Source organism: Paralichthys olivaceus, chromosome 9 (assembly GCF_024713975.1).
Source record: "Paralichthys olivaceus isolate ysfri-2021 chromosome 9, ASM2471397v2, whole genome shotgun sequence".
In the NCBI taxonomy this organism is placed as follows: Eukaryota; Metazoa; Chordata; class Actinopteri; order Pleuronectiformes; family Paralichthyidae; genus Paralichthys; species Paralichthys olivaceus.
The window spans coordinates 1,709,302-1,730,939 of NC_091101.1; the positions used below are offsets into that span (position 1 = coordinate 1,709,302).

Here is a 21,638-nt window from a genome sequence, read left to right on the forward strand (position 1 = left end):
ATAGGGGGCATAGTGACAGGAAGTTTTCAGATTGCTCCACAAAGTTGAAGACCTCCGTCACATCTTTATTTTCTACAAAGGATGGAAATTTAACATGGACCAGAGGCTTGGAGTATGCTGTTTCACCCAATGCTGTGAATTCCACCTCTAGCTCTCCAACTCTCTCTGGAGAAGTTGGACTATGTTTTTTATTTCATCATCCTCTTCATTTATGTTTATATCTTTCTAAATATGCCAAAAGGGAAAGGGTCTGGTTGCAAAGGGGAAGGGGAAATTCAACCAAGCAGTTCCACCTCTTGCCTGTTCAATCTGCCATAACAACACAGCTTTAACAATAACAAAAATAAATGAAAATGTTATATTTTTCCAAACCTACCTAACCAGGTTACAATAGGTCCCCGTACGGGACACCATCTGTAACAATCAGTTTAAGTCTCAAGTTTAGTTACTATAATGATCAAGGAGCTATTGGAAGAGTTGACACTATTTGTCAAGGCCTGGTTAAGTGAGAAAATCTTGTGTGCCAAGGGACTTTTAATCCAACTAACTGTAAAGTATGAAACAGAAACTCAAATGTATGCCAACACACCAATTTATTAAGAACCCTCCCCCACACTTAAAGGAACAGTGTGTAGAATTTAGTGAAATCTAGTGGTGAAAATGCATGTTGCAGAACCTGTGGTAGCCTTCAGTTGTCATAAAAACTTAAAAGGTGTCTAACTTGTCCAGTCTGTAAGACTATAAAAAACATGGCGGCTTCCGTAAAGAGGACCCCCCTCAATGTAAATATAACGTTTTTAAATATAAAGGGCTCATTCTAGGGTTAAGAAAACAACAATTCATACTATTTAGATGAAACACACTAGTGAAAACATCAGTAGGATTATTTTATATTCAATTTGTACCAATAGATCCCTTTCACCTCACACTGAGCCTTTAAATGTCCATAAGGTTAATCCAACAAGGGAAAAAACTAAGGAGTTTTTTGCTATCCATCAATTCATGGATAGCATCCACAAAAAGAAAAAAAAATCAGTAAAGGTCCTCCCTTTAAAATAAAAAAATATAACTCTGGAAACGCAATGCATTGCAAATAATAAAAAGCAAAAAAAAAAAAAATTCACCAAGATGGCCTAGGAACAGGGGAATAGGAGGCCAACAAAGAGTTGAGAGAAAAAAAGAAGCCTTCTGCTGCTTCTGCTCACACTGTAATTTCAAATTCCTTCTGGGTAAGGTATCACCAAAAAAGCCTCCCGTCCCCCCCAAATAATTCTTGCTTCTCTAAACCCTGCCCTCACACACCATTGAACTGGCAGTAGAAATCACTTGTGAGACTGATTACAGCAGGAAACTACACAGAACAGGCAAGTGACAGCACATGTGATGAGGATAAAGGTTTAACCAAGCGGCAACATCCCGGGCTGAGCGCTGAGGCCAATACGGAAGTGCAAATAACTGCAGTTCACTGGGTGGCCACTTGAGGCTGGCTCCAAGAGGGAGTCAATTCCCATTGACTCCCATGTTAAAAAGCCCGACTTTAGAGCAGAATTAAACGTGTTTACAGCCTGGTTCAAAAAACGGTTTTAGTCTCAATCAGTAAGTTCTTCCTTCATGACAACTCTGGGGGGGTGAATTTTTTTTCTAACTCGCTCGTTTAGATAATATAGAGGTTTGAAATTATGAATAATTATCACTTGATTGACACGTGACGTCACCGTTAGCTCTTCACTCTGGCTGTTAGCCTGTGGTCTGCTCGGCTTCACCTGAGCTAACAGGCTAATCCCCGTCACCGAGCACGAGCGGAGTCTGTGGAGGAGTTTTCGCTCACATATCGGATGAATATCATCGTTTGTTGTTCGGCTGATTGTCCTGACGGAGAAGTGGAAGACGTCTGTGCTGCAGTGTCTGTGGTGAGTAAAGTACTGTCTTTGATTTATGTGTCAGTAGTGATGAGCAGGTATCATTGTGTCTGTACCTGGCTGGTTAGCTTAGCTCCGCTAACCTCCAGGCAAGATACCAGCAGTAACGGCGATGCTAACGGGAGGGACGGGAGTTATTAACCCGACATGAAGCGTTCACACAGCGGAGAGAGAAGCGTTAGAGTTCATGGTGATACATCTTTTAAACTGAAGGCGACTGTGTGTTTAGTGAATGAGCTCCACCAAGTTAGATATCTAACGTTATGTAAAGTTGTTCAGCTCCCCAACCCATTTAGCTTGACTACGTTACTGTGAGTAACTTCAGTAATAATGTTTTATTAGATTATTGTTTCAGAAATAACGTCAGTGCAGCTGCTGCAGTGTGAAACTTGTTGAGCTGGACTTTATTTATGAATGAACAGTTTACCTATCAGGTATAGACCTGCTTTCATAACTTACTAACATATATATGCAATACTTTTAATGTGAAAAGAACTCCATACTGCACATTCATTGTAGTAGACTGTTTAATCCCAAACCATATTCAGATACATATTTGAATATCCACAGAATATAAGGACACAGACTTTGTTTGAAAGTAACATGTATCTCTGCAATATTGCCATACTTTTATGTTTCCTGTCATTTTATCAGGGACGGACGAACCTGAGGGACACAGCAGTGCTGACCGTTTTCTGTCTCCTGTGGCAAAAAAGAAAAGACAACACTTTTTATCTAAGGTTTATCAAATCAGAAAGTAAAAGATGAACATTGTTGTGATAGTGTTAATTTTACCAACCATAATGGATATAGAAATTGACTCAATATTATTAACATGTTGACCAGCCTGAAGCTGCCGATCTCCACCATGTTGCTGCGGCCACAGTGGATTCTGAGGACATCAGGTGTTGCAGTGCTTCATGAAATGAAAAAAGTCATGTTAAAGGATGTTTTATGCTAAAATCATTGTCACATCTGTAGATATTAAGGAACAGAGGAGAAACATGATAATTTACAGATACTGTACAATACAATAATTACAGTAATTTTGACACATGTAATATCAGCTGTGTTAAGCAGCCAAGACGGGTACTTACAGTTTATTCTGTGTTCAGCAGGTGGAAGCACCACAGATTTCAGCCAAACTGATGTACTAAAAGAAATAAACATTGTATAAATATATAAAATGTCTTTCTACCACATCTGTAATATCAAAGGGTGATAATCTCTCACAGTGCTGTTGATAACAGTCCACTTCAAGTCCCTCAACTTCTCGCAGTGTTAAAACAGATATATAATATATATACATATATAATAAATATGAGCACTGTTTACAACAGTGGTGTGTGGAGATTATAATCACATCTAAACTGTCATATAATTACACATCTGCACTGAGTCTAATTCACTGTGAATTCTATAACAGGCTAAAAAAAAGAGGTTGTAATAGTAATGGCGGTTATACAAGTCTGTATCACATGCATCTTATTAATATTAACTTATTAAAAATTACAATCAAATGACAAAAAACAACTCTTTACTAAAGCTAGTTAACTTGCTTCAAACTTCATTAGATGTGTTAAATAAACGGTGAATTACCACAATAACATCAAAAACCACTTGAGGAATGTATGTATATGTGGTATGATTATAATAATAAATAAATCAATAGGTTTTGTTGTTGTAAAGTTTCAGGGTAACTTACCTCTGTTCGGTTCGATGTTACGACCGCGACCATCCCGGAGCAACAACACCGCAGCGCTAGCCGGTTAGCAGTCGCGGGTAGCATTTAGCCTAGCTCCTTAGCCTGAGCTAACCAGATAACGATAAGCTCTGTGGGCGTGGCTCAGTTGTCAGTCTTCACTCAGCCCACCAAGCATCCACTCACGTGCCTTCTCTTTGCTGATTTATGTGTTAGCCAGGAACTAGGAGGAGTCAGGCCCCGGCAAGATGGTGCTGGGTGAAACACCCACTACGAGCCTCATTTTCACTCTTCAGAAACCAACGGGTGACGTCACGGACACTACGTCCATCTTTATATACAGTCTATGCTCTGAACCCTAGACCATCAGCACTGGATCCCCCACCAAGGCTGCGTTCTTTCTCCTCTGCTCTTCTCTCTATACATGAACAGCTGCACCTCTAGTCACCATTCCATCAAGATTTTGAAGTTCGCGGACAACACCACCCTCATCAGACTCATCTCTGGTGGGGACGAGCTTACAGGTGGGAGATTGACCACCTGGTCATCTGCTGCAGTGACAACAACTTGGAGCTCAACACTTTCAAAACAATGGAGATGACTGTGGACTTCAGCAAGAACCAAGTCCCACCTGCCCCTATCACCATGTGTGACTCTCAAGTGGACACAGTGGAGTCATTCCACTTCCTGGGCACCTTCCTCGCTTCCACGCTTTTTTTTATTTGCTTATAGTATTTTTTTGTGTATATTTATAATTGCACAAACACAACAAATCCCTTTGATGTGTAAACCTGCTTGGCAATAAAACCTTATTCTGATAGTTGATTGACTACCTGCTATTATTCGTGTCCTTGAAATAGAAGTGTTGCACAGAGTCTACTCGCCCAAATTGAATTGCAGTTCATTGGCCTTAATTTGGTGATACAAGATGTCTTTTTGATATTCTGCAATCCCTCTCTTGATTTATGTTCAGCTTTGGATCTAGTTGAAGCCCCTTGTGCAACATTTTCAAGATTACAGGATTTAATCCTACTTTAAAGTAATTTTGACAGAAGTTTTAAAAGCTGCTGAAAAATGCAATGTGGAGACGAAACCTATTCCATAAAGAAAGACAAAACAGAGCAGAACGCTAGATGGACATAGATGGACCCTCTGTATAGGTGAGCATTCTGAGCAGACCAGGGACACTTTTCATGTCAGCACATTCTACCCTGTGCTTGATAACATGCTCAGGGAGCTAAAGAGAAGATTCTCAAAACTAATTTTTTCAATTTTATTTATATAGCGCCAAATCATAATATACATTATCTCAAGGCACTTTACATAGAAGGTCAAGGCCTTAATATAGAGAAACCCAACAGTGGACAGTGGAGAGGAAAAACATTAACAGGGAGAAACCTCTAACAGAACCAAGCTCAATGTGGGCGGTCATCTGCCTCGACCAAACTGAAATAACGATGGGGATCAAGGCATTAAATAAGGCAAGTGCTATATTTTGCCATGGGGAGGCTCTTAATTAATTTGTTTGTATTTATGATTGGACCATAGAAGACCTCAGATATGAGGTACACCAAATGAAAATAATCCTAGAGAGGAAAGTAACATCTGGCATACAGAACCCCTTTTGCATAGTGGAGCTCACTAAAATGCTTTAACCTTTTAAATAGGTATTCCACAAACTCTTCAGATTATGCAAAATTACCATCACATACCTGTTAATACTACTTTCTGTGATTGCAGCTTTTCCACACTCAAGCTGGTTCAGACATACCTGCCATCTACCATGGATGACAATAGACTGAGCAAGTGTGGAGTCTAGACAAGCAAAGTCCCTGGACATGGATGATTTTGTAAAGTGCTTTGCTGCAAACCACAATAATCATAGAATACAGCTGTTGTAAACTGAATGTATGACAATCATCTCACATGTATAATGGTGTAGACAGGGAGTCAAATGGGAATATTATTGCTTTGAGCCTTAGTTTGAGACAGATCTAAAAGAAAATACATAATCCCCTTTGTAATACAAATACTGTGGGTATTCTAGTTTTTGCAATTACTGTAGGCCTACATAATTTGTGTTTTGACAATGAATAATAAGTAACGTTTACCATATCAGTGCTAGCTCAGAGAGTCGGGTCAAATGGATTTGTAAAAAACCTGGAATTTAAAAATTAGACCCTCTTGCACTTGTATCAATTTGAATTAATTGAAGGCCTATTGTGATCTACACTCAGATTTGTTTGTATCTTTTTGAGTGCAGACATTTATTCTGAACCAATAATTATTGGTTTTATGCATATGCCGATGTTAATATATTATCATATTACAATCATACTTTGATTAAAAAAACGGTTGCGTATGTGTCCCTGTATTCCTGATGATACACTGAGAGAATGAGGTCATAGTTCTGCCAATCACCATAAACTGACCTTAACATCTGCTCTCAGAAAAGTAATACTCAGCAGCTCAGTAGTCTGTATTTTGTGTTACATAGTGTAAACTTCTTTGTTACTTTGCCTGCAGGAATAAGACAAAATGTTAGATACACTGAATATTATTTGATCTTTTTCCAGTACTGCATGCATTCCAAATATTGTAGAGGTGTGTGGTATAGGTGAGTTAAATAGCCCTTTATTCTAGTGAGACTGGTTCAATCCTGGGGCACCCCACTGAAAATGTCCTGGCTCCATCACTGAGCCTATAGTGCAACCTGGTGAAATAGTTTGAAAAACTTTTTTAGAGTCACGATTGGTAGAAAAGGGTGATGTTTTGCCCAGACGCTCCACAGAGAAACTCAAAAGCTGCTGTGGCCACAGCTCTTACATTTTTTGTTAAAAGCCTGAATTATAATTTTTTTTTTTTTTACATATATTGCCCTTTCCTGTTCTAGCCTGTTGTATCTGATCATTTGTTTTCACATTGGTTATTCAATTACTATTCAGGTCGGCTCTGTCCTACAAGTATCCTTTATCAGTTACTTTACGTGTTAGTGCTATTGGCAAACATAGTAAAAGATTATGATTACCTGTCATTAACGAATAGTAATTGGGGTATGATAAACTGGGGAAGTCTGGCGTCATGTAGTCCACCTTCACCCCATTGCCCACAAGCTCTCGAAATCCGGGCAGCGTGTGCAAGTCATCCATGTAGTCATATCGGAAGCCATCGATAAGGAACACGAGCAACGGATGAACTGCGACACACAGATGCCCCTTTCCCCAAGGCAGGAGCAGCGGAAGAATCAGGCGCAGAGACCGCGTGAGTTTCTGTGTGGGGGACATAATGGTGTAGCCTAGTGCTGTGCTTACTGTGTGTGCCGGATGTCCGCAAACTGTGGGCTGGACAGTATGGAGGACTAAAAGTGCCAAAATGAAATAAATAAATACACCATTAAATAATTACTTAAATGTGTCATTAAATTATTAAAATACCAGTTATTTCACTATTTACATTTACATTTCACTATTTACATTTACATTTCACTATTTACATTTACATTTCATTATATACATTAACATTTCATGATTCACATTTACATTTCATGATTTACATTTCATGATTTACATTTCATGATTTACATTTCATGATTTACATTTCCATTTCATGATTTACATTTACATTTCATGGTCCTGTGTGCAGTTCTTCATGAATTGTCAAACTGTCAAACTCTCTCATCAAAGTCAGTGGGTGGGGCTAACGCTACTCTAGTCTGATCCATTGCTTTGGTCTGAAGCATAGACTGTATATAAAGATGGACGTAGTGTCCGTGACGTCACCCGTTGGTTTCTGAAGAGTGAAAATGAGGCTCGTAGTGGGCGTTTCACCCGGCGCCATCTTGCCGGGGCCTGACTCCTCCTAGTTCCGGGCTAACCCATATATGGGCAAAAAGGAGGCGCGCGTGTGGACGCTAGGCGGGCCGAGTGAAGACTGACAACTGAGCCACGCCCACAGAGCTCATCGTTTCCTGGTTAGCTCAGGCTAAGGAGCTAGGCTAAATGCTACCCGCGACTGCTAACCGGCTAGCGCTGCGGTGTTGTTGCTCCGGGATGGTCGCGGTCGTAACATCGAACCGAACAGAGGTAAGTTACACTGAAACTTTACAACAACAAAACCTATTGATTTATTTATTATTATAATCATACTACATATACTTACATGCCTCAAGTGGTTTTTGATGTTACTGAGGTAATTCACCATTTATTTAACACGTCTAACGAAGTTTGAAGCAAGTTAACTAGCTTTAGTAAAGAGTTGTGTTTTGTCATTTGATTGTAATTTTAATAAGTTAATATTAATAAGCTGCATGTGATACAGACTTGTATAACCGCCATTACTATTACAACCTCTTTTTTAGCCTGTTATGAATTCACAGTGAATTAGACCCAGTGCAGATGTGTAATTATATGACAGTTTAGATGTGATTATAATCTCCACACACCACTGTTGTAAACAGTACTCATATTTATTATATATGTATCTGTCTTAACACTGCAAGAAGTTGAGGGACTTGAAGTGGACTGTTATCAACAGCACTGTGAGAGATTATCACCCTTGAATATTACAGATGTGGTAGAAAGACATTTTATATATTTGTACAATGTTTATTTCTTTCAGTACATCAGTTTGGCTGAAATTTGTGGTGCTTCCACCTGCTGAACACAGAATAAACTGTAGGTACCCGTCTTGGCTGCTTAACACAGCTGATAATACATGTGTCAAATTATTGTAATTATTGTATTGTACAGTATCTGTAAATTATCATGTTTCTCCTCTGTTCCTTAATATCTACAGATGTGACAATGATTTTAGCATAAAACATCCTTTAACATGACTTTTTTCATTTCATGAAGCACTGCAACACCTGATGTCCTCAGAATCCACTGTGGCAGCAGCAACAAGGTGGAGATCGGCAGCTTCAGGCTGGTCAACATGATAATAATATTGAGTCAATTTCTATATCCATTATGGTTGGTAAAATTAACACTATCACAACAATGTTCATCTTTTACTTTCTGATTTGATAAACCTTAGATAAAAAGTGTTGTCTTTTCTTTTTTGCCATAAGAGACAGAACACGGTCAGCACAGCTATGTCCCTCAGGTTCGTCCGTCCCTAATAAAATGACAGGAAACATAAAAGTATGGCATTATTGCAGAGATACGTGTTACTTTCAAACAAAGTCTGTGTCCTTATATTCTGTGGATATTCAAGTATGTATGTGAATATGGTTTGGGATTAAACAGTGTACTACAATGAATGTGCAGTATGGAGTTCTTTCACATTAAAAGTATTGCATATATAATGTAATGCATCATGTGCAATAATTTGCTTTAATTGTTAGTAAGTTCTGGGTCTATACCTGGTAGGTAAACTGTTCATTCATAAATAAAGTTCAGCTCAACAAGTTTCACACTGCAGCAGCTGCACTAACGTTATTTCTGAAACAATAATCTAATAAAACATTAATACTGAAGTTACTCACAGTAACGTAGTCAAGCTAAATGGGTTGGAGAGCTGAACAACTTTACATAACGTTAAATATCTAACTTGATGATATTCACTAAACACACAGTCGCCTTCAGTTTAAAAGATTTATCACCATAAACTCTCTCCGCTGTGTGAACGCTTCATGTCGGGTTAATAACTCCCATCCCTCCCGTTAGCATCGCCGTTACTGCTGGTATCTTGCCTGGAGGTTAGCGGATCCCCCCCCAGAGTTGTCATGGAGGAAGAACTTACTGATTGAGACTAAAACCGTTTTTTGAACCAGGCTGTAAACAGGTTTAATTCTGCTCTAAAGTCGGGCTTTTTAACATGGGAGTCAATGGGAATTGACTCCCTCTTGGAGCCAGCCTCAAGTGGCCACCCAGTGAACTGCAGTTATTTGCACTTCCGTATTGGCCTCAGCGCTCAGCCCGGGATGTTGCCGCTTGGTCTGAAGTAGAGGATGAACTTTCTAGGGAGTTGGTAAGAGACGTTTTAGACTTAGCAGAGGATGCGGAAGCAGGACCTGCTGACCCAGAGCATATAGCGAGTAAAGCAGAGGAACTTACTGAAGTTCTTGGAGTTATTTCCGCACTTTCCGACCAAGATATTGACCATAGAGTGAATGCAAATTTAGAATAAATAGATTAGATTAAATTCGATTTAACTTTATTGTCATTGCACATGTCACAAGTACAAAGCAACGAAATGCAGTTTGCATCCAACCAGAAGTGCTTAAACAGTGAATAAATATATGTTACAGATGCTTAAGTATATGTATATGCTAAACAGTGAATAAATATATATTACAGTATGCTAAAGTATATGTATATGCTTAACAGTGTATAAATATATTACAGTAGGTAAGTATATATACAGTATTAGTGATATGATTCTACCAGATATTGCTATTGACACAATATACAGGTTATATATAGTGTATGCACAGTGTACAGTATAAACAGTAGTGCAGGTGATATGAATTCACAATATTCAGTGAAATAATTCAGGAGTGCAGGTGGTGGGAATTAACATTACTCAGTCCATAACGTGTGTGTCTGAGATGGGGGGTAGGGGTTGGTCAGTGTGTTTGTGTGCGGCTTCAGGGGTCGGGTTCTTTGTGGGGGGGGCAGTGTGTGTGTGAAGGAGTGTGTGTGTCTGAAGGGGGCGATGGGGTGTCGAAGAGCAGAGTTCAAAAGGGAGACAGCTGAAGGAAAGAAGCTGTTCTTGAACCTGGATGTTTTTGTCTGGAGACACCTGAATCACAGTGAGGTGGTCAGACTGTCCTATGTGGGGGAGGGGTGTAGCTTTGTAAGCATCAGATATGTTGGAGTAAGCATGGTCCAGAGTCTTATTTCCCCTAGTGTGGCAGGAAACATGTTGGTGAAACCTGGGGAGAACTGTCCTCAAGTTGGAGTGATTAAAATCACCGGCAGCAATAAAAGCAGCCTCAGGATGTGTTGTTTGGTGTTTGCTAATGGCTGCATGTAGTTCCTTCATTGCAAGATTGGCATTAGCATCTGGTGGTGTGTAAACAGCAGTGACAATGACTGATGTGAGCTCTCTTGGAAGGTAGTGAGGTCTACATTTCACCATGAGACACTCCACACTAGGTGAGCAGTGTCTCTCGATGATAACAGTGTTGTTGTACCAAGCTTTGTTGACATAAATGCACAAACCTCCGCCTCTGGTCTTGCCGGAGTCAACTGCTGTCCTGTCTGCACTGTGGATGTAGAGTCCTGCTAGCTCAAAAGCACTGTCCGGAAAACCGCTGTTTAACCATGTCTCTGTATATATCAAGACGTTTGAGTCCATTATCCGTTTGTTGTTGGTGGTGCAGAGTCGTTCATCCATTTTGTTTGCCAGAGACCGGACATTAGAGAGGCAGATGCTGGGTAAAGGCAGCCTATGCGGTTTTAGCTTTAGCCTAGTTCTTAGCCCTCCGCGCTTACCCCTTCTTTGTTTACAGTCGCGTCCACGTCTGCGAGCACTTCCGCCCGGCCGTGAAGAGTGAGCAGCCCTCGGTGTTCTGAATATCTCCAGGATGAGTCAAAAATCGTCCAAAACACAGCCAAAGTGGCTCGTTCTGATGTCTAATAGCTCCTGTCTGCTGTAGGGTCTGATTAGACGCTGAGTGACGTGTTGTTCGCATTCACTGGTAAAGAATCTGGAGAGACGCTGAGCCTCGCGTTGTTCATGTGCTGTAGTAGTCCACCGCTTCTCTGGTACCAGGGCGCACCAGGCCCAACACACACGCCGAACGCCCCGGTTCCCGTGTGGTGTTGGTCTGAAGTCTAAAACGTCTCTCAACAACCCATTTTCTCTATCCAGGCGCTCTACTTCAGACCAAAGCAATGGATCAGACTAGATCCACCCACTGAGTTTGATGGGCGAGTTTGACAGTTTGACAATTCATGAAGCACTGCAGGACCATGAAATGTAAATGTAAATCATGAAATGTAAATGTATATAGTGAAATGTAAATGTAAATCATGAAATGTAAATGTAAATCATGAAATGTAAATGTAAATCATGAAATGTAAATGTAAATAGTGAAATGTAAATAGTGAAATAATTGGTATTTTAATTATTTAATAATTACTTGAAATACACCATTCAAGTAATTATTGAATGGTGTATTTATTTATTTCATTTTGGCACTTTGAGTCCTCCATACAGTCCAGCCCACAGTGTGCGGACATCCGGCACACACAGTAAGCACAGCACGAGGCTACACCATTCTGTCCCTGACACAGAAACTCACGCGGTCATTTTTGGCCCTTTTAGTCCTCAATCACCCTTCCACTGGGAAACACACTGTCGAACCCGGCTCAAACTAGCACCCACCCATTTCGTGGTGCGCATTTTTTCTAAGCAATACGTTTCGAGAGTGTTTTAGAGTGATTTCAAAAATAAAAGCGAACTTCCTCTAGGCTTATCTGACAACACATTGATGCGTTCATGATGGACTTGGTCTGAATGTGTCTGACTTGATTCGCCAACATGATCTTCCGGCGCCTTCAGGAGTGGAGTACAAAAACACAGATGTCAAGTCATAAAATGTTTTACTTGTCCTAGCGTCAGTGAGACAAAAACTCGTGGTGTCAGCTTTTTTCTTTGCAGATGAAACGGGTGCTTTGGAAATCTTTTACAAGTTGAATGATAACACTTTAAAATAAAACTATACTGTATAGTGACCATGTGCAAATACAGACACTGTCAGAAGGAGCTGAAATTCATCACATCCTGAGAAAGATAATTCCTGGTGTGGGGCCTTTTTAATCTCCCCTGGTGTATTTATGGTCTGAATACATATGTGGCAGTAGACCATGCCACGGGGTTCTCCCCAAGACAGCCAGAGACGAACCAGTCGCACCATTGGTGGCTCAGCTGCATCTTTATTAATATAAAACAGAACTGACAAAACACTTAACTTAGAGGGTCCAGCATTTCCTGCTGGACCTCTAGCTTCGCCCAGTCTCTTCCCAAGTGTGTGTCCCTCTGAGGCAGCTCTGCTGCTGCCTTTTCAAGCATGAGGATCAATCAGCTAACAGCTCTCACCTGCGCTGACTGATCCTCTGTGGTGCAGGTGAAGGTGCTCTCCCAGCGCCTTCACCTCCACAACATAATATATAATATAAATATGGACTTGTATTGTATTATATGTTTGTTAGAATGACCCTTAGCGGCTGGATGATGCAGCAGAAAATGAGCAAGAACGATATTAAGGTATACCCATCAACGTGAAGATTTATTTCTCTTTTTAGCAGCAAGGACAAAATGACAGCATCCAAAAGGTGCTACAAGCAGCGACAAACATGATGGTCAACTGGTGCCTTAATTACTCTGTCACTGGTTAACCTAATTGGACCTTACCATTAACAGGTGTTCATTAATTCTTAGAACCTCACTAAGAACTACTACTACTTCACTTAATCCACACCTTAACAATATATGTAGCACACAAATTTACTGTCACTGTAGGATACTTAATCTAACTCCTTCCTCTTTCAGACAGAGCCGACTACACACTGCAGCACCTGCAAGACGACAGCTCAATCATTTGTTAGAAAAAGTTGCAAATATGAATCAAGTGCCAATACTGTTATGAAAGCACAAAGTGATGTTATTTATGTGCATAGTTAAAATATTTGTTTAAAGTACAATAAATACAACAATACATCACCATTTGTGCAATATTTACATGGCATAAGCCTACAGTTACTATTAATGAAGTTCCCTTCATTACAATGTTGATATATATCTGTTTCTGAATAATTAACAAAGATAATAATAAAAAATAAAATAAAAAGCTGGAGAAGAGCAACGGCTCAGTCTGACTGCAGCCTGGCTCGATCTCGCAATATTTTAAGGTCACATGACCTGGTGAAGGTTTGCAGCGCTGGAAGAAGTTGGACCAAAATTCTAACCAGCATGCTGTGTTCAGACCAGTCAAACGCATCTATTCAGCCTGAGAATGCAACAAATAATAAATGAAAATAACAAATGAATTAACTAATGAAAAAACACAAAAGTACTTGAAAATGAGATGATGACAGACAATAAATAAAATTAATGGATGAAAAGTTACATCTTCCCGTGAAACAATTTCAGAGACAATACAAGACAAAGTATTTCATCAGAGAAGTTTTTTTGAATGGCAGTCTAAGGAGCCAGTGATTTCTTAGAGCCAACTTGAGCCATCACCTGCAGGGGTGAATGGGGATTGACTCGTTCTTGGAGCCAGCCTCAAGTGGACACCAGTGAACTGCAGTTTTTTGGACTTCCGCATTGGCCTCCCCTTTCAGCCTTGGTTGCTGCCGTTCAGGCATAACCCTATGTTTAAAACAATAACAATAACCCAATCAACTTACCTACATGGAATCAGAGAGTAGAAACCAGCCTGGGGAACCTCTTCCAAGGGCAACTCTTTCATGACCTTTGACCTTCTCAAACAAATGTATAATCTACCCCACAACTTTCATAAATGGAGAAGACATGTGTTTCTCCTGCTGTCTCCCTGTTATCAGGCTATGCGAGTCTGTGTGCTAATGTTAGCCCGCATTAGCATTGTTAGCCCGCATTAGTAAATATATCGATTTATTATTATATATCGATTGGCCACGTGTCCAGAATAGAATTTAAAATTATCCTCCTCACATACAATGCTCTTCATGGGCAAGCACCATCATATCTCAAAGAGCTCATAGTACCTTACTACCCCCCCAGAACACTACGCTCTCAGAATGCTGGGTTCCTTGTGGTTCCCATAGTCTCCTAAAGTAGATTGCGAGCCAGAGCTTTCAGTGATCAAGCTCTTCTTCTGTGGAACAAACTACCATTTTGGGTTCGGGAGGCAGACACGGTCAACACTTTTAAGATTAGACTTAAGACTTTCCTCTTTGATAGAGCTTATAGTTAGGGCTGGCACAGGTCAGCCCTTAGCTATGCTGCTATAGGATTAGACTGCAGGGGGACCCCCCCCTCTCTCTCTATTATCATCCCCATCTCTAAACATACATGTCTCATTAATGCATGTTACTAACTAAACGTCTTCCCTGGAGTTTCTGTGCTCTCTCGTCCAGCAGGTTCTCATGGATCATGGCTGCTCCCTGTAATGCTCCCACTACTGCCATGGCCCTGCCTGACATCCACTCTTGTTATTACTATTAGTCATAATTCCATGACATTAATATTAACTTGTTTATTATTGTAGCATTGTTAAATTTATCACCACTGCTAACCACTGCTCCTGTGATCATTGTCTTTCATTGTAATTGTACAATATGTTTCTGTTGCTTTGTTCTGTACATGTGACATCCATTGCACATCTGTCCGTCCTGGGAGAGGGATCCCTCCTCTGTGGCTCTCCCTGAGGTTTCTTCCACCTTCTGGTGAGCAAGTTTTTCCTCACTCGAACCGAGGGTCTAAGGACAGAGGGTGTCACTCCCTGTACAGATTGTAAAGCCCTCTGAGGCAAAATGTGTTTTGTGAATTTGGGCTATATATATGTATGACTACTCTATTTAGTTTACCCAAAAATCCATCAGTAGTATTTGCTAATTGTCACATAATTTCTGCTGCTTGATCTCAGGGAGGAAGGATTATGAAATCATTAAACCCATACTGGCCCACAGACTAGTGAGAGACAACTATGCATTTTGAGTGAACTATTGACAACTATTCTCTCACTTGGCAAGTCAGTAGTTTCTTTTGTAAACTGTCTCTTTGAACAGCTGATTCGCAACAGATAGCCTGGGACAGAGTGTGCCACTATTATAAAATTAACATGACTTGATCAGGAGCAGTTTGTAGGTATTACTGGTCACACAGGAAGCCTGCATGAATATAAAAAATAGATGAGGCTAACATGGTGTTTCAGTTAATTTTTTGAAGATTTATTTAAATAAAATTCAGATCTGAATTTGACAATGCATTCTTGTTCATATTTCATCTTAGATTAAAAAAAAATGCAAATCATTCCCTTCCACACATCAAAACCAATCCAACCAAACAGAAAGTGCCCTGTCATACATTTGAAATAAACACTATTTTAGCATAACTCATTATATATAAATAAATATATATATATATATATCATATGATGATTTACATCATCATTCAAATTATTCAACAAAACAATATGTAACAAAACAACAATATTTAGTTAACAATGAAAAACACACATTAATAGTGATATACTCTGTCACTGTTATCTGTGATTGTGTTGTGTTCAGCTGTTAAGTGTTGTTGTTGCTGAAGTGCCGTGTTTTCCCATATCGTTGAACGTGTCACAGGTGGGCACATGGCCGTTTGGACCAATGGTAGGGGTGGGATGGCATGGCTGGGTCCCCATGACATAGGTTCTATATGTATCTCGCGCGCGACTTACTGTATGTCGCGCGTAGGATAGTAAGTCCTAAGAGTAAGTGCGATAGTAAGCGAGTTAAAAAAAAAACACATAAGAGGCAGAGTAGCGTGGTTCATGGCTTCGCCATCCTCGGAAAAAATTGGTAATTTGGCTCGCAGATATATCTGAATGGTGCGCATCAGGGAGGATTTAGAAGTGGGTATACGCAATGCTTTCTGAAACATAAGCGGGTATACGTATACCTGCATATACTCTGGACTAACCCACTGATAACAGCGTTATTTTTTTTACCAACCATAATGAATATAGAAATTGTTTCAATATTATCCATGACACTTTGCAGAGATTGCCAACCGTAAGCAGTTGCAGGTCATCTTTAGTTGAGGGAGGAGCACATGAAGTGTTGTGCAGATTAAGCTTTTGCAGGTCATCCTTATGTTGACCAGCCTGAAGCTGCCAATCTCCACCATGTTGCTGCTGCCACAGTAGATTCTGAGGACATCAGGTGCTGCAGTGCTTCATGAAATGAAAAAAGTCACGATAAAGGATGTTTTATGCTGAAATCACTATGTCACATCTGTAGATAAGGAACATAGGAGCAACACTTAAGATTATTTAGATACTGTACAATACAATAATTACAATACTTTTGACACATGTAATATCAGCTGTGTTAAGCAGCCAAGACTGGTACTTACAGTTTATTCTGTGTTCAGCAAATGGAGGCACCACAGATTTCAGCCAGAACTGATGTACTAAAAGACTAAACATTGTTTAAATATATAAAATGTCTTTCTACCTCATCTGGAATATTCAAGGTGGTAATCTCTCACAGTGCTGTTGATAACAGTCCACATCAAGTCCCTCAACTTCCCTCAGGAGAAAACAGATAAATAATGAGCACTCAGGTGACGTCACAGACACTACGTCCATCTTTATATACAGTCTATGGGAGCACTGAGTTATATATGATGTTACCAGCTTATTACACACTGAACCTCTATATCCATGTGTAATCGGATTTGAAAATGTGTAAAGAAAATATCTTCAAATATGTATTCAAATTTTAAAGTGTATTTATTTATGTAAATGTGTAGACAAATCTGTAAATGCATACATGGAGATGAACACCTTAAGTATTTTATTTCAAGAGCTGAGAATACAGGCAATAAGTCATCAGTTTTGTGTCTTTTCAGGAGCTGCAGACTTCATACCACTAGGTGGTGGTAGCGTTTTGTAGTAGCTATAGCAGCATCACACCAAACTCCATTTACAAATCTCTGAATTTAAAATTTCCCTTCTCAATGTGTGCATAGTCCTGGTCGGAGCCTTTGTACTGTATTCACTCATTGTGTCCACTGTCTGTCCTTCTTGGAGGATGTTTCACATTCATTGGGATCAGCACAGCTGTACTCTCTATATGGAATCATGATTGTCCTGAAATTCTGCAATTAGAAACACTGCGCTCCGTCTATTATTGTTTCTCTGACCTAACTGCTGTCTGTGGTCTGACAAGCAGTATATTCATCAAGCTAAGCGCCCCATAACTCTCACTATTTTCCTGGTTTTATCCAAAGGAGACTGAAAAAGCCACCCGATCGGTAATCATCAAACTTAAAATAATTAGTCCACCTAGTGTTATGAAGGCTCCACACGTATATGCAGATTGCTGCACTAAGTTCCACAGCAGAAGTGTAGCAAAAGTCACGTGTAAAAAAACAACCAATTTACCGTTAGCTTCTGCCACCTGAGCAGAAACTGATGACCTGTCTGTATTTTCAGCTCTTAAAGCAAAATAATTTTCAGGCATTAATCTCCATGTATGCGTTTCAAGATTTGTCTGCACGGATTGAGACTGCTTCAATAATGGCCCCATAAATAAAAATGCTTGTTATAAATAGCTAATGACTACAGTTACAATAGCAACTAGGGCTGCGAAGCAGCACTGAGCAGGCCCTAGCACCCACAAACTCTGGACATGATGCAGTCGCCGGGGAGGGCAGTTGGGACCGGGCGAAATGGCTGTGTGTTGCATGCGTTTTACGCACCATGGAAAGGACAAACGCTTCACTTCCTGTGTTCGTCACGCAACAGCGAACCAAGCCCACCAATCACACATCATGGTCCATTGCCATCAAGCGCAGACCACAGGGTGAACATTTTATGTAAAATGAGGCTTACTTCCTGTTGCGAGTAGGTTGGGCTATCAATATCACTACATACAGACTAAAAGATCTATTCAGGTCAGGGCTCTGATGAAGTGTAACCAATTTGAGACCACATTTTCCCACTGATCAGCAGGTGGCGCTATGACCCTGAGTTAATATTCATGTATGGAGATGTTCAGGCCAGGACTGTGATCATTGGATTAAAGTTTGGTGCCGATTGGACAATGCACAGTGGAGGTTTGACAACTTTGTCTCCTTTGGTTAACGATTAACCTTTGCTGCACCTCAATATTAACATGGTTTTGTTATGCCTGGACTTAACAAAGGACTCAGATGCAGAGGAATGACTGTTAAATCAGGCTTTATTTTGAACCCTCTTCAACCTCTCAGACAGAGTGACCAAAATAACAGGAACAAAAAATAGCTATCCGGTCTATGAAGAAAAAAATAAACAGGAAGGTAGTGTAATTTCTGGTCACTATATCCCTTTAACCTCAAGTCACAAGAAGAATATCACTATATACCTTTAATCTGCACTACAATCTAATGTGTGTTGAAGTATAAGAAGAAACATAATTACTGATGATTACTACAAGTTTAACACAATAAGGACGAATCAAACCACATACTCAATGTGTTTCAAGCATTATGATGTGTATGTGTAACTTTTATAAAGAAATAATAATCTTTTTTAAAAAAAGGCAATCTGACAAAAAGAAAACATAATGGTGTCAAATCAGAGACAAATATCTTTTTAAAAAATAGTAAACGGTTTGGACAGATATTATGGTGTCAAGAGTAAGAAAAACTGTGTAAAAGAAAAAGAGACATGGCAGGGCTAGATAGAGGGAAAGTCCCAGCTCCAAGGCCACCCAAAGCAACCCAGGTGTTTGGAGACTTTCCAGGGGTAAACTCAAGTCCAACGTAACAAAGTAACCCTGGTGCTTGGAGACTTTCCAGGGGGAAGGTCGCAATGTTAGACCCTCCTGCGTAACCAATAAGCTTAGGTCACGATGTCAGACCATAAATGATAGATGTAATGATAGACCAGTCAGATAAGTAACAGGCGTGGCCCTTAAGGATAGATAAAGCGGAGCAACACCACTGTTAGTCAGAGATTTTCTGGTGCAGCTCAGGCTCGCTACTGAATGCTCTCTGGTTTTCTTGTCGACAATAAAACTCTGCTGCTTTTAAGTTGACTTCTCCTGTTTATTATTTGACTGAATTTTTGGACATTTTGACAAGGAGTGGAACTTAGTTTTCACCACAACAAATTGGTGAGCTAGCCAGGAGAGGACAGAGTCGAGGATCCAGACAAGCCAAGTGACTCCGTTCATTTGTTTGGGAGTTTTTTAGCTACCCAAAACAACCGGATGGATCCATAAAGGACGACGGAGAGCCGACTTGCAAACTAAGCAACAGGAAAGTAGTTGCAAGATCGGTGAATACATCTAACTAATCTAAATTGTTATTATTGTTGTACGTCGCTTTCATTCTCCGTGGAACGGCATGGTCTTGTTGTCTACAGATCTACAAGGCATCACTACGTCGCTTTGCAATGCTTTGCAATGCTTTGCAATGCTTTGTTCACTTGTAGATTAGTTGTTTGTTTGGCACATGGCAGTGACGTCATGCCAAAGCGCAACCCAAATTTAATAGAGAGAGATAATGGTGGTTTACAGACAGACACATTGTTGGTTATTTCACGGCCCCTAGTACCAAAAAAAAAATACAGTCACTGTGAAATACCATGGTATACTGTACTAACACCGTCACCGTACCGTACTGTAAAATCCCATACCGTTACATCCCTAGGTGGCTGTGCCTTCGTCAAAAGTTCGTAAGGATATTCAAAGATATTGTCCATCAGAGGAGACATGGATGCACTTATCCTCTGTGGGACGCCAGACAGACACCTGTACAGCATTTTTCACCATTGGGCCTAGGTCACATGAGTTATGGCCTTTTGTGACCAGCAGGGTGACATGTGGAGTCGAATTGGTCACCTGGAACCACTGATGAATCTCTGGTGGGAGTGTCGTCACCACTGCCAATCCTTGTGGTCCCACATAGATGTGGTGGCATATAACATTGGCTGTCCTGTTTGTCATCTCCTCCCTCCAGCATTATCTGTAGTCAGCGTGTTGTGTGGCATCATACAGAAGAGTGCAATGTAGTGGTGATTGTGGCTTGTAGACCGGTTCCAGCTGTTGCAGTACTTTATCCTTCCACTTGTGCCACTGTTGCATCAGCTCAGATTCTGCTGGCCATTGAATCCAATCGTTTTGTTTGCACAGCTTGTTGTGACATCATCAGTCGGTGGGCTGGCCCATCCAGGAAGTCCAGTTCATAGGATTTTTGCTTTCTAGGGACACAGGATATCATGTCCTAAGAGCACAACGTTGTTTTTTGATGTGTTCTCATCTGTGTTCCGCTCCTAAGTCTCATTAAATTATTCTGTTCCTCTGGCTCTGGCTCTGGCTCTGCCTGCTTATCTGTCAAATTGCTGAGGAAACGTGGGCTGGGAGCCAGGTCAAATTGTTGCAGTTCCTCCACCGCCTGCCGGCGTCGCTCCTCCAATGACTGTTCGCCTGTTGTCATCATGGCGCCTGATAACCACAGGTTTACTTCCTGTGGCGATATTGCTGGGGCTTGTAGTTCTGCAGCTTCTTGTCTCAGCTGTGTTATCTTTGCTTTGAGCGTCTCTGTTTGACCTTGAAAGCCAAATACCTCCCTCCAGGCCTGTATAGCTTCTCTTTCTGTTGTGTTAGAGGTTGCGTGGGAGTGGGATCCTCCCTGCTCTGGGAGTGAGGGCAGTCTCTCTTGGTGTGCTGTTTATCAGCTGTGGGGGTGATTTACAGTTTGAGTAACTCTCAAGCTCCATGTTCACTTCTTTATTCATTGTTCTCCTCCTTCGTCGCTGTTTTTCCTCAGCTTCGCTATCTGGTCGCTGAATTCCTTTATAGCTTGTGCTGCAAGATTCGTCGCTTGAACAGGAGCTGCTCGCGTCATCAACTTGTGATGTTTCTTTTTGGCCGGGCTGAGTGCACCAGTTTACTGTGAACTTTCTTGACAGTAAACCCTCAATTGTTGTTTTTTTTGTTTGTTTTTTTAAAAGGCATTGGATACAGGCCTGTTGCTGCCGGCTCTGTACGAGAAGGCGGTTGCGCGGGGTCAGTGGGCATGACTAGTTGCTTCTGCTCGCCCTCTCTCTTGCTCGCTTTCCCTCTCTCTGATTATTCGTGTCTTTAGCTTTGTAATGTTTAATGTTGGCCTCTACTTCATTGCAGCAAGCTGCTTCAAAGGTTCCATTTTTTTTGGCCACTGTACTCGTCCTGATGTTCGCTTGTGCCATTTATTCATGCAATGTCTTATCTGTTTAGCATGGTCAGGCTGCTGTCTTATCACTAGCTCCACTGGGGTCAGTAATACCTGTCCCTTCCCCATTTTAGCTCCCATAAACCCTTGTCTAGCACTGCCTAATAGTTTTT

At 40.7% G+C, this 21,638-nt stretch overlaps 1 protein-coding gene and 2 long non-coding RNA genes across 3 annotated transcripts in view; 1 reads left to right on the forward strand and 2 right to left on the reverse strand.

The window, feature by feature from the left end:
* Window positions 1-6,959, reverse strand: part of enpp6 (ectonucleotide pyrophosphatase/phosphodiesterase 6) — a 51,189-nt gene extending 44,230 nt beyond the window's left edge. The window contains exon 1 of the mRNA XM_069531854.1: window positions 6,650-6,959. Within this exon, the coding sequence (XP_069387955.1) occupies window positions 6,650-6,905 (256 nt within the window). The 5' untranslated portion in view covers window positions 6,906-6,959. The remainder of the gene's footprint in view (window positions 1-6,649) is intronic.
* On the reverse strand, window positions 2,608-4,785 carry LOC138411447 (uncharacterized). The gene is made up of 3 exons (XR_011244089.1): window positions 3,625-4,785; window positions 3,017-3,072; window positions 2,608-2,835 (listed from the first exon to the last, which is right to left on the reverse strand). It is a non-coding gene; the product is annotated as an uncharacterized lncRNA (long non-coding RNA).
* A 364-nt stretch (window positions 6,960-7,323) lies between the features above and the next one.
* Window positions 7,324-9,158, forward strand: LOC138411401 (uncharacterized). Its single transcript, XR_011244034.1, has 3 exons — window positions 7,324-7,703; window positions 8,239-8,294; window positions 8,475-9,158. It is a non-coding gene; the product is annotated as an uncharacterized lncRNA (long non-coding RNA).
* Window positions 9,159-21,638: the final 12,480 nt, after the last annotated feature.